This window comes from Gasterosteus aculeatus, chromosome 14 (genome assembly GCF_964276395.1).
Source record: "Gasterosteus aculeatus chromosome 14, fGasAcu3.hap1.1, whole genome shotgun sequence".
In the NCBI taxonomy this organism is placed as follows: Eukaryota; Metazoa; Chordata; class Actinopteri; order Perciformes; family Gasterosteidae; genus Gasterosteus; species Gasterosteus aculeatus.
Genome location: NC_135702.1, coordinates 15,537,056 through 15,550,375, shown reverse-complemented (window position 1 = coordinate 15,550,375; position 13,320 = coordinate 15,537,056). Strand labels below are relative to the sequence as shown.

The 13,320-nt window shown below is 47.3% G+C and overlaps 1 protein-coding gene across 2 annotated transcripts in view; it reads left to right on the top strand.

The window, feature by feature from the left end:
- Window positions 1-13,320, top strand: part of tln1 (talin 1) — a 57,627-nt gene that overhangs the window by 21,931 nt on the left and 22,376 nt on the right. For both annotated transcript variants that reach the window (XM_040196909.2, XM_078088301.1), the window contains exons 20-39: window positions 58-352; window positions 1,388-1,554; window positions 1,668-1,796; window positions 2,472-2,585; window positions 2,846-2,959; window positions 3,276-3,410; window positions 3,971-4,099; window positions 4,211-4,313; window positions 5,300-5,508; window positions 5,789-5,908; window positions 6,575-6,772; window positions 7,072-7,211; window positions 7,295-7,388; window positions 7,576-7,665; window positions 8,085-8,207; window positions 8,716-8,859; window positions 8,956-9,117; window positions 10,363-10,503; window positions 10,763-10,944; window positions 12,334-12,466. In XM_040196909.2, the coding sequence (XP_040052843.2) occupies window positions 58-352; window positions 1,388-1,554; window positions 1,668-1,796; window positions 2,472-2,585; window positions 2,846-2,959; window positions 3,276-3,410; window positions 3,971-4,099; window positions 4,211-4,313; window positions 5,300-5,508; window positions 5,789-5,908; window positions 6,575-6,772; window positions 7,072-7,211; window positions 7,295-7,388; window positions 7,576-7,665; window positions 8,085-8,207; window positions 8,716-8,859; window positions 8,956-9,117; window positions 10,363-10,503; window positions 10,763-10,944; window positions 12,334-12,466 (2,922 nt within the window). The remainder of the gene's footprint in view (window positions 1-57; window positions 353-1,387; window positions 1,555-1,667; window positions 1,797-2,471; window positions 2,586-2,845; window positions 2,960-3,275; window positions 3,411-3,970; window positions 4,100-4,210; window positions 4,314-5,299; window positions 5,509-5,788; window positions 5,909-6,574; window positions 6,773-7,071; window positions 7,212-7,294; window positions 7,389-7,575; window positions 7,666-8,084; window positions 8,208-8,715; window positions 8,860-8,955; window positions 9,118-10,362; window positions 10,504-10,762; window positions 10,945-12,333; window positions 12,467-13,320) is intronic.

Below are 13,320 nucleotides of genomic sequence, written 5' to 3'. Positions count from 1 at the left end.
CCGTAGGTGAATGCAGTCTCAGCTCTTTTTCCTTCTTCTATCTGATCACTCGTCAAGGTGGTGGCACCGACCATCAGCTCCCCAGTGTGCCAGGAGCAACTGATCGAGGCAAGCAAGCTGGTGGCCAAGTCCGTGGAAGGCTGCGTGGAGGCGTCACAGGGGGCCACCAATGACGAGGGCCTCCTGAAACAGGTGGGCGTGGCCGCCACCGGGGTCACTCAGGCCCTCAACGAGCTTCTCCAACACATCAAACAGTATGCTAGCGGAGGCCATCCCATCGGACGCCACGGGGAAGCCACCGATCGCATTCTGGATGTCACAGAAAACATCTTCAGTTCGATGGGAGACGCTGGTAAGTGGAGGCAGCAGTCAGGACCATGAGGCTCAAATCGCAGCCATCCTTCTTCCTACAGCTTGCTGTGACTCAACATCAACAACATACTATTCTCATGAGAAAATAGCAATATGCTACAGATACTTCAATTCATTTTGTATAGCCCAAAATTGAAAATTAGCCTCAGAAGGCTTTACAGTCTGTACACATGCGACATCCTCTGTCCCAAAACCCACCATCGGCACAGGAAAAACTCAAAACCCAAAAAATGAAAAACCCTTCCATGGGGAAAAAAGAGAAGAAACCTTAGTGAGAACGTCAGAGGAGGATCCCTCCCCCGGGATGGACAGACTACAACGCAAGTCATGTGTACAGAAAGAACAATGTAAAAGATGTACAATACATTCAATTCCTGTAACAGAAATTATTCAAAATAATTGAGAGTAGTAGACCAGGTGTTCGACAGGACCACTGCAGGGACAACCACCATCAGATAGAAGCCTGTGAGGAGGGAAAGCACAACGACTTTAGGAAAGGGTAATGTCTGTTTATGCTGACAGTAATAGTATATGATTTATATTTAAAATAGTAATAATGATGATGATAGCAGCAGCAGGTGTCAGCAGGGCCACGGTAGGAGGCAGGAAGCGGGTTCAGATAGAACCATGATCCATGGAAACCTGTGAGGCGAGAAAGCACAAATACTTGGAAGGAACAAAGTTAGTGATGCGCATTAATGTTTACAGTAAAAAAAACGTGAATATCAGTGGTGTTGGAGCCGGTAGGTGTCTGCGGGCCAGTCAGGACCAGGGTCCACTACACAGCTACGATCTACGGAGACCTGCGAGGCAAGAAAGCACAAAATACTCCAGGATAGAAGCTGAATTAGCCATGGGCATTATTAAAACGTGGATTATTGTAGAAGGAGAGCATGAGAGAGGAGTTTGTTGCGTCTCCCGGCAGTCTAGACCTATAGCAGCTTAACTAAGGGCTGGTCCAGACCAACCTGAGCCAGCCCTTCACAAAGAAAACTCCTGTCATTTAACCTTTCAGGGGAGATGGTCCGTCAGGCTCGTATCCTCGCCCAGGCCACGTCTGATCTGGTCAACGCCATCAAGATGGACGCAGAGGGAGAGTCTGACCTGGAGAACTCACGCAAGCTGCTTTCAGCTGCCAAGTTGCTGGCTGATGCCACCGCTAAGATGGTGGAAGCCGCTAAGGTCCGCCTTTTGTCCCTCTTTTTCATCATGTCTGCCCTTGATACAAGGACCAGACGTCCTCATTCCCACTTGCCGGCCTGCTGAATGCGTGTGATCTGTGTGATTTGCCCCAGGGGGCAGCAGCAAACCCAGACAGCGAGGAGCAGCAGCAGAAATTGCGAGAGGCTGCTGAAGGTCTCCGCATGGCCACCAACGCTGCAGCCCAGAACGCCATCAAGAAACGGCTGGTGAACAAGCTGGAGGTAAAAAGGAAGGAGGCGCAGCAAATAACCACTGACACTGAGAATGCATGATTGTGTAGTGTTGCCTGCTTAGAAAGATTTGAATCATAAGAGGAAGATGGCTCAACAGGTCCTCATTTGGGAGTAAAAATCCAAAAACAGAAAGAGGAATAGCTTGGCCCGTCATGCGACTCTTGAATTATATGTGAGGATGTTTTAAAACACAACAGTTTTGTCCACAGCGACACAATCAGTAGAAAATGAAAGCTCTTCCCTGTAGCTTTGATCATGTTCTCTTTGTAGGCCTTTGCCATGTGCTATATGTGACATGTATATTCTGTGAGCCTGCAAGCTCTTCACCTAAAGTCCCAATCTACACATTTACCAAGCATCCATGTAAGGCAGGGGGGCCGGCAACACTTTTCCGTGTCGCAAGCTTCTTTTCAGCTGACCGAGTTGTGGCAATCTGGAGTCAGCCTGGGTTGCTTTTGAAAGAAACGAAATGCGTCCGTTAGTAAGCAAAGGCCGCTCATTAGCATTAGTTTCCGTTTGATCCGGTCGACCGTGCATGCGTGACGTGACGATCGGGCCCCCTTGATATAAGGGGCTCTAGTGTTCGCTTACAAGCTCCCGATGTAGTTCCAGCTATTTCATTAAGCTGTCCCTGACACATGTCTATCCCCTGTTTCCTGGCAGAATGCAGCCAAACAAGCGGCAGCGGCTGCTACTCAGACCATAGCTGCTGCCCAGCACGCTGCCTCCTCCAACAGGAACCAGGCTGCCCAGCAGCAGCTCGTCCAGAGCTGTAAGGTAAACGCGCTCACTAGTAGCTTCTGTCTGTTCGTCACACCGCACATGTGACGGTTTGTTAGTCCTCTCACTCTGTGTTTAGTCTTTTCATGTCTTTAATTGCATCCTTTCAAATCCGACAAATTAGTGGAGTATTTAACCTAAATTATCTACAAAATCACAATAGATTCATCATGGGACATTCTATCTTACACGACATCAAATGCTGAATGTGCTTTCACATCGGGTCAGTATCTGAGTGTGAATGTGTTTGACCTCAGGTGGTGGCAGAGCAGATCCCTCAGCTGGTTCAGGGAGTCCGAGGCAGCCAGTCTCAGCCCGACAGCCCCAGCGCTCAGCTGGCCCTCATCAGCGCCAGCCAGAACTTCCTGCAGGTGACCTTTACATCACCATCATGTACTCTGAGAAACAAATCTAGGTTTTTCCAAAATAGCCGTTCAGCAGCACATTAACCGGAGAGCGGACTTCTACCAGAGCACTCTGCAAGTGCACACTTTTTTATAGTATTCTTAAATAACCTGAAAATATAAAAACACAATACTGTTGGGCTATAACACTATGCTTGGCACTATGAAGCCATACTTAGATATCCATGGTTTGGAGGAAAGGTTTGGTCGTTTTTACCTTGTGGATTTGGGCCGCTAAGTAAGTTCTTTGTTGAGTTAATAGTTTCTCTCTTCCTCTCTGCAGCCCGGTGCAAAGATGGTTACAGCCTCCAAGGCCACAGTTCCCACCATCAGTGACCAGGCCTCAGCTATGCAGCTCGGCCAATGTGCAAAGAACCTGGCCAGTGCCCTGGCTGAGCTCCGTGCCACCACACAGAAGGTACTACACATCTCCGCTCTTTAGCATATTGTCCATGTCAAGTGGACTCTCCAGAATTCAATGACATGCTTTTAGAATTACACAGGGAGAGCTTTGTATAACTTTATCTACATTATACTACTAAAAGGGCTTTTACACGCGCCTTAGTGAAGCTACTGAGGCGGTCTGAGAGGTTAATACTCAATTCAGTGAGCCCAAAAAGACCTACATACATTTCTTTTCAATCACTAGTACAAATAGTGCAAAGAGAGGCAGTGTCTAATGAAAGAACATCTTTGTATTTTCATACAAAACTTCACTTGCTTCTTGCCCCCTCAGTCTGGTAGATGCCACCTAATCCTGAGGAGGTGTGCATCATCCTCAACATCCATAGCGCCCTGGGACTGTAATCCTCAAAAGCTACTGAAGCTAAAACCTCCAAAAGGAATTCATTCAGAGTATATAGTCTATAGACATTTTAAGCTAACCAAACAGGCTGTTGACCCATCCCTCAAAAGTATACTTTTACTTGTAGAGTTTTATTTTGCGTGATGAAGAGAACTATTGTTTGGTATGAACAGGCTCAAGAGGCGTGCGGTCCATTGGAGATAGACAACGCTCTGTCCACTGTGAGGGATCTGGAGAAGCATATCCAGGAAGCCAAGGCTTCAGCAGAGGAAGGCAAACTCAAACCTCTGCCAGGAGAGACGGTGAGGCACACTAAAACACTGTCTGATTCCATTAGCCACCGGGTCATCACACGCCACCTCAGGACGTGTGAACAGTGTGAATAACAGTTTGTTTTCTCCCGTGTTGCTCAGCTTGAGAAATGTTCCCAAGATCTGGGTACCAGCACCAAGGCTGTGAGCTCCGCCATGGCCCAGCTGTTGAGTGAGGTCACCCAGGGCAACGAGAACTACACAGGTGAGTTGAACGTTCACACATCTAGACAAGAGCAACAATGTTGCTCCTTTGCTTTAACCATCTCGTCACATCCAGAGATGTTCACCATACATTGTGTAGTGGTGCAAAACCCTCACCTGGGGTAGTGAATCCCTCCCAACTCTGAGGGGGCCAGCCTCTGTTTTCTAGCTGAGAACCACGATCCTAGAATCTCACACCGACTGAGTTACAGTCAGCTGCAAAATGCCCCGATGCTGAAGAAGAGGAGCCAACAGAACCTTATCATCTGCAAAAAACAGAAATTAAATTCTGCTTGAGATTCTCTCCATGAAAATCCCAAACACAACTTTGGCGGAGCCCAACAAGCAAGTGACATTGGACCCGAGCGTACGGACACAGCTCTCACTTTGGTTCTTCCAGGACCAGATGGGTGACCCCCTCCTACCGTGTATTCCGAACACAATCTGCATTGCTCCTCCTGAATCTGAGGTTCTTCTATTGGTCAAAGCCTTGTTCACAGCTTGCTGGGCATGAACCTTTCTGGGGAGCAATGTGATACCACAATATTAGGAGTGCACTCTCTTTTTAGAAATGGAAACCGCCTACACAAGAACGGAACCACAGCTTCCAACGTCCCAGGGAGATTCTCATACACTCCTCGACCATCTCGGGAACATGGAGGAGTCTCTTCACATGTTGGCCGTGTTCAGGAGTTTGCTGTGCTCTCCTTTTCCCTTTGAGTTCACCTGAATGTCCTTAGTAGTCTCCCCAAACTCCTCCAACATCCAGGTGCTGGGTGTTTGCTTTGGCCATCGTCGCAGCGTGCAGCCCTTTAAGAAAAAGGGCCCTACTAACATACAAAAAAAGTTAAATGAACATGCGTCTGCATTTAAGCTTATTTATCATTGATATGCTTTGTCTCATTTATTTATTACATTCGGTAATACCTGGGTTTGTAATCTATGCACTCAAACTAAACACTGATGTTACTCTCTTGTTGTATCCAGGCATGGCGGCAAGAGACGTGGCACAAGCTCTGAGGTCCTTGGCTTCAGCCGCCAGAGGAGTCGCTGCCACTACCGGCGACCGGCCAGCGCGCAACGCCATCCTGGACTGCGCCGGTGATGTCATGGATAAGTCGGGCAACCTAATCGAAGAGACCAAGAGGGCCGTCGCCAAGCCGGGAGATGCGGAGAATCAGCAGCGGCTGGCCCAGGTCAGTGGGACAGTGGTTAATTCCTGACTGACCTTCAGCATCATGTCCTCTGAGGACAGTGCTGCGTCTACCTGCCGGACAAACTGTATTTGCTTCCATGTCACACTAGAAAAGGAGCATTAGCTTTGGCAGGCAGGTAGAGCAGATTAGTGAGTAGACGATGACTCAACATGGAAATCAACCTGCAGAGACACCAAACATTTCATTTAACGCTGTGTGTGTGTGTGTGTGTGTGTGTGTGTGTGTGTGTGTGTGTGTGTGTGTGTGTGTGTGTGTGTAGGTGGCTAAGGCAGTGTCTCAGGCTTTGAACAGATGTGTGAACTGCCTTCCTGGCCAGAGGGATGTGGACAACGCCATCCGTACTGTGGGCGAAGCCAGCAAGACTCTGCTGTCTGATTCTGTAAGTTCAACAGATTGCATCTCTACGGATGTGAGTTATCTTGGACGCTGCTCCCAAAAGATCAATAAAGGTCACTTTAGAAAATGTTTATTGGACATCCATTGCTGTGAAAAAGTTCCTGACATCGAGATTTATTTGGACATTTGTCAAACTTAAATGTTTCATAGCATCCAAAAAGATGTCATTTGAGACGGAGATAACTCGAGTAAATAAAAACTGCATTCTTTTAGTGATCATGTCATGTATTAAGGGAAACAAGCTGTCCAAACCTACCTGGCCCTGTGTGAGAAAGTCACCACCTGAATAGGTTGTGCCCCCCTTTGGCAGCAACGACTGCCATCAAGCGTTTGTGAAAGAGGCAGCAGACCCTCACAATGTGTGACTGTTGGTATCACACGGTTTTATGTTCCCATTATATTTGCCTCAAAGTTTTTGGGATCATTAAGATGTTTTTTGGCCTTTTTGTATTATTTTTGGTCAGCCGTGGCTTCCCATTGATGCCATGTTTGTCTTTCTTTTGAGTCATGACCTCTGACCTCTGCATGGTTCTCTGGAGTCCCAAATCCTTAGAAATGGCTTTGTGACCCTTTCCAGGCGGATGCATGTCCCTTACTTTGTTTCTTATCTGTTGCTACTCACGGCGCTCACGTCCTTGTCCTCCTCTAGTTCCCGTCCAGTGGAAGGAGCTTCCAGGAGGTCCAGGCTCACCTCAACGAGGTGGCGGCAGGTCTGAACCAGTCCGCCAATGAGGTGGTCCAGGCTTCAAGGGGGACCACCCAGAACCTGGCCAGTGCCACTGGCAAGTTTGGACAGGACTTCAATAACTTCCTGAATGCCGGCGTTGACATGGCTGGAACATCCAAGGTCAGAATAAAAACGCTTTCATAGGTGATGAGAGTTGTGGCAAGAGTGGAAACGGGCTTAAAACGTTGCAACAGAGGGGGCAGCCTGCTGTTAAGTCTCTACCTTTACTGACGCCTGTCACAATAGAATATAGGTGACCGTACCTTCACACAATGACTCTACAATATACGTTTACTTCAATTTATTTTGTATAGCAAAAATCACAAATTAGCCTCAGAGGGCTTTACAGTCTTCTTCTATTTTCTATTTGTGTAAAGTTTTTGAGATATTGAGAATACCTTCCTCCTGCTGTGCTCCAGTCTAAAGAGGACCAGACACAGGTGGTGTCCAACCTGAAGACGATCTCCATGTCGTCCAGCAAGCTGCTGCTGGCAGCCAAAGCCCTGTCCACTGACCCGAGCTCCCCCAACCTCAAGAACCAGCTGGCTGCAGCCGCCCGGTGAGGAGCCTCGCCCTGTCTCTTTGTGTGCTGCTCCTCTCTACACTGCCTACCTGCGATTACAACCCCTGTTCTGTTTATAGGGCCGTTACCGACAGCATCAACCAGCTGATCACCATGTGCACCCGGCAGGCTCCTGGTCAGAAGGAGTGTGACAATGCTCTCAGAGAGCTGGAGGTTAGTATTCCACGAGTCCTCTCCCAGTTCACCGCCTCTTCTTTTTAGTCTGAGTGATCGGATGGAGCCCTGTCAGGTTTAGTATATGAGCAATGGGTCAGTGTTTCTACACAGGTGTCACACAGACAGGAGAGCGGTCATGTGACTTGCAGCTTTGACGTACATGGTGTGTTGTGCCTGTGTGCAGTCGGTGAGGAGCATGCTGGAGAACCCGACCGAGGCCGTCAATGAGCTGTCATACTTTGACTGCATCGACAGCGTCATGGAGAACTCCAAGGTAGAACATCTTCTTCTTCTTCCTCTTAAGTTAGTCTTAAGTCTGTTTTGTTGTTTGAGTTTAGTTGAACGTGTTTTACAGGTTGTTTATATGTTTAATCTTTTAAACATTTGACCCTGTTCTATTCTTTTGTCTTCCTGTCACTGTACTGTGAAGCAGATTGTGGACATGTGTGCCTTTATTTCAGAAGGGATGGCTAAATCTTAATTAAAACAAATATTTACTTTGTAAGACATTTACAAAGTTCTTTGACCTATGAAGGGCTCAAAAAGGATGAATGTTTTTTGATTTTATGAGGACCTGTATGACCAAAGATGAAGATCAAGGGAACGGATGTGAGCTGTTGGTGTCTGTTGGTGGTGACGTTCTCTGGACTAAACCCACGTCTCTTGCGTTAATCTCTGGTTTCCTGTTCACAGGTCTTGGGTGAGTCGATGGCTGGCATTTCCCACAATGCCAAGAACTCCAACCTGCCAGAGTTTGGTGATTCAGTCAGCGGCGGCTCCAAAGCGTTGTGCGGTCTGACTGAAGCAGCTGCACAGGTAAAAAGTTTCTTCTTGTGTCTGTGGTCTGAGACCACCGAGGTCTCGTGGTTACACTTGTCCTTTAGTCTTTGTTGGCTTTTATGTCCAATCATTCCAGGATGCATTGGCTCCCAACGTTCGGATTGGATCAGTCTGACCGCGTGCTGAGGCGGCCTCACATTGAGTTCAGCAGTGTGGACACTAGGGATGCAGCTTGCCGCTCCTCCTTTCACCACAAATACGTATCAGATCACTATCTAATCAGGCCGATTACATTGAGATGTCAACCGTGGACGCAAATATTAGAACAGCTGTGCTCCAAACTGACCAATTGACTAACACCTGTCCTGGAGACGTCCGTCGGTCAGTGGGACCAGCTGCAAGATCGACTTGATTAGAGTAGAACAATCATTTATTACACTTGCTAAACTGAATAGTGAAGAGTCTTTAGCAAACCAGACGTAGTATCAGTATATTTTTGCTGAGTGAACTTGTAAAGTGACAAGTGATGTGTTGATGCCCGTAGGCTGCCTATCTGGTAGGAGTATCCGACCCCAACAGCTCAGCGGGTCAGAAGGGCCTGGTGGACCCCGCTCAGTTTGCCCGGGCTAATCAGTCTATTCAGATGGCCTGCCAGAACCTGGTGGACCCAGCATGCACCCAATCCCAGGTACACGCCGAGACATCTCGCTCATAGCCACAGTCCTCAGCGGTCTTCTCCGTTGGGGATGGTGAGGCTATGTCCTTGAATATGTCTTTCTACCAGGTGCTCTCTGCAGCCACCATTGTGGCCAAACACACCTCCGCTTTGTGCAACGCCTGCCGCCTGGCCTCCTCCAGAACCTCAAACCCTGTTGCCAAGAGGCAGTTTGTCCAGTCAGCCAAAGAGGTGGCCAACACCACTGCCAACCTCGTCAAGTCCATAAAGGTTCGTAGTACCATTCCTGTCAAATTTATCATCATTGTAATGAAAAGACAATATGTGATGAGTGAAAGAAAATGCATGGTTTTAATTTCTTAGCATCATGTCTGAAGGTTGAAGTGTTAAATAGCTGTTCTGAGACACGTTTTGGATGCGGTGTCCTCTAAATCAGTGGTTCTCAGCGTCTCTGGATGCAAGCCCAACCATCACAACTTAATGACAAGCCGTGAGCCAAATCGATGTTTTGAACTGAAATGGATTTAATGAAAAGATGGTGCAGTTTGAACATAGAATAGTAGTGTTGGGAACCGTGTAGGGGCATTGTTTTGGTCAATAGCTGGTGTGAGATTGAATCATTGACAATATAATTATTATTACATTACAGGTCATTTAGCTGACGCTTTTATCCAAAGCGACTTACATTGAATTTTTATCCCATGGTTTTACATTTCAGCCCGGGGAGCAATTAGGGGTTGGGTGTCTCATGGAGCAGCCGGAGTTCGAACCGCCAACCTTGCGGTTCATGGCGCATCCCTCTCTACTCCATGCGGCACCGTCGCCCCATTATTAATAACTACTAAAACAATTGATAAAATAGCGGGGAACCACCGAAAAAAGGGACTAACAACCAAACTACAAATTAAGTCTTTTTCTTTTTTTCTTATCAACTCTCAGTCCAGAGCACACGGACCCCTGTGGCGTTGTGGCTTGACCAATCCGATCTCAGGGCCGTTTCACCAAGAGAGCGAAATCGCAGAGCTGAGGAGGTTTTGCTGCTCTCCTTTAAAACTAGTCATTTAGTAAATAATGAGTAAACAAATAATAAGTAAACAATATACTATTTGATTTAATTATCCTAAAAACCCATAGACCTGGTTCCCACCATACCAGGGTGGTTTGACCCAAGCTGGCTCACGCCACTTGTCAAACCGTTAAAAATAAATACATGTAGAGACTTTTCTTGGTGTAATTGGAGACCTTTGTGACTGACGTGATGATGCACGTATCTGCTGTGAGCAGTGAAGTGATACAGCAGACAACAAATGATCATTTCTACTTCTGTCCATTCAAACTAGCTTGTTTAGTCCTAGTCCAAATCAAAGACCAGGCCTGGATTATTAAGCAGCAAATGTCCCTTAAGCAACGCATTAAACAATATGAACCTACGATATTGTCTTGGTCTGGAATGACAGCCACTCTGGTCCAAAAGCATCCATACCTCGGTGTAATCCTGTGTAATCCCGTCTCTAGGCTTTGGATGGAGCCTTTAACCAAGAGAACCGAGAGAAGTGCAAGGCTGCCACTGGGCCTCTGATAGAAGCTGTTGACAACCTCACCGCCTTCGCCTCCAACCCAGAGTTTGCCAGCATTCCTGCTCAGATAAGTCCAGAGGTATGCGCTCACCTAAACAAGTAAGTTTGGCAATGAATGACCCAGGATGACCTTTCGTGGTCTACTACTACCGTAAATAATGAAGACAACAGAAGGCTTCTGTTTGAGCGGTTCCCTGCCAAGTGCTCATTAAAAGTAAGGATAAATGCTTCAGGGTCACCATTTTTTATTCAACTGAATCTTTCATGTGATATGTTTAAGGACCACTTCTGGGAACACCAGCGTTCCGTATTGCTCACTCCGTGGATGGTTTTCTCAGGGTCACGCAGCCATGGAGCCCATCGTGGCGGCAGCAAAGACGATGCTGGAGAGCTCGACCGGCCTGATCCAGACGGCCCGCTCTCTGGCTGTCAACCCCAAAGACCCCCCCAAGTGGTCTGTGTTGGCCGGACACTCCAGGACTGTGTCTGACTCCATCAAGAAACTCATCACCAACATGAGGTAACTGTACCGCCACTTCTTCTCTGGGATGTTAGCAGAGCCAAGTACTCGTCTTCAGTATTTACAACCCGTTGGTTCCACTTTGTGGTTTGTCCTTTTGAACTTGGCTGGTCGTGCAGGCTTAAGTAAAGAAGTAAGAAGGGTGAACACGTCCACATTTAGGAGGACGTTGTTGTCCACATTCAGCAGTCAATAGAACACCTTTGGGATGTGGTGAAACAGGAGATTCGCATCATAGATCTTCAGCCGACAAATGTGCAGCAGCTGCGTGATGCTCTCATGTCAAAAGGGATCAACATCTGCGAGGAATGTTTCCAACACCTGGTGTGCCACAAAGAATTAAGGTTGAGTTCTGAAGGCAAAAGGGGGTCCAACCTTTTACTAGCAAGGTGGACCTAATAAAATGGCTGGTGAGTGTAGATCTGTAGAAGAGTAGAAGATGGGCCACACAGTAAAAGTGGCCTGCTGTACATTGTAAATACAGTAGCGGGGAAGAGAGCAAAGCTAATGTGAACTGTAGCCTGATTCCAGGGTGTGGTCCCGCTCCAGTGTTCCACCTCGGTTTCACGCTTTGCGGGTGAGGAGGCACCTACACACAAAATAAAACTAAACAAAATAACTTTAACCTTCAAGGGGGGTGGAGCCCCCACCTAATATAACGGTAGAAAACACTTCCTTTAACATTAACAAATTTGGTCAGAAACCGAGACTGAAACTTCTAACGGGAGTTTTCATCACAAACGAATATTTAAGTGCTTCACACCGTTCGAAACATTAGTCAAACCGACGTAAAAAATGTTGTGCAAAGTCCAGTTAACTTGAACACAGCAGTTTGTGTAATCGCTAACCCAGACAGCGCTGACTACAGCCTCATTCGTAACGTTTCGAATGAGGCTGTCGCTCTGTTCCGCGTGGTGTTAGTTGAAATCTGATGCGATCAGACGACCAAAAAAAGTGAACTGAACAGATTGGCCAACCAGAGGAAAGAAATCCTGCCGTTTCTCCGCTGTGAGGCCTGTACAAAAGCCTCTCCTAGGGTAGTTTTCAGTACTCGATCAACCTGAAACTTTCCACGCTTACTGTCCACACACTGGGCTATCACATAGACGTGTGCCATGTTTTTTTAGCCATGTTTTATAGGGCTTGATATGAAATGCAAAAAAAAGGTTAGTCGTTATAATAAAGAGCAGATGTTAAATATGACCTTGCTGACTGAGGAGTGTAGAACCCAGAATGCTGAGAAACAAAAGGTCACATATCGATTATTTGAGTTTGTTTCTCTACTTGTTGTTTTATGTATTGTCGAGCATGTTATGAGAGTGCAGTAGTACTTGCTTATTCAATGTAGCTTTCACCGTACAAGCCCTCCATCTGTGTGTTTTTGTGCAGAGAGAAAGCTCCTGGCCAGAGAGAATGTGACGATGCTGTTGAGGTGCTGAACGGCTGCATCCGTGAGGTTGATCAAGCTTCTCTGGCTGCCATAAGCCAGCATCTAACACCCCGAGAAGACATCTCCATGGAGGTAAGCATCCACGGACCGAGGTTACTTAACGTGACCCTGGTTCTTTGATAACAGCGTGAGGTGTTTCACTAAGGGACTCGCTTCCTGCTCCAATGACACTAGGTCGAACTGTGCTGGGTCCCCGACCCCTCATGTTACCACAGTCTGTGTCAATGCAAGGAGGGACGTGTTGGTGAAACACCTCACTCTGACCGAGGTTACGTTAAGTGACACATAGTTTGGCCTTTCGCTATGTGAGATATAGACCGCTCCCAGATTGCATGAAGTTCCCAAAGCCAAAATTTGTTTAGCTCGGTGATGACTATCACAGGGACTCTAGCACAGCGCGTGCCAAGGACGGTCCTGAGACATCCAGCCTGTAAAACCTTACAAAAGTGTGAGGCGTAGTCCAGCTCGCTGCAGCACCAACATCCTGCACTGGAACACCCTTAAAGAGATCTAGGGGATCTATAGGTTCTTCACGGGAAGAAAACGAGAATGATTTGCGAGGGGCGGTTGACTGTGGTAACATGAGGGGGCGGGGCCCCAGCACAGTTCGACCTGTCTGTCACTGACAGACGTGGTGTCTTTGGAGCTTCCTTATTTGGTCACGCTGAAGCGATTCACATAGTGAAACACGGAACGTTAGAGAAAGAACCAGCTCTGTCCAGACTAAACCTGTTTAGTCAACTCAATAACCTCTTCTTATTCTTTTATCTCCCTTTGCAAATTGAAAAATATAATCTTCAACATCCTATGCATTAATTTGAGCCGAGTTTGCGTGTGTGCATGTGTGTGCGACTGAGCAGGAAGCATTCTGGTCCTGAAAGAGGGTTGGGGTCAGAAACAGCAGAGCCTGTGGGGGGCAATGAGCA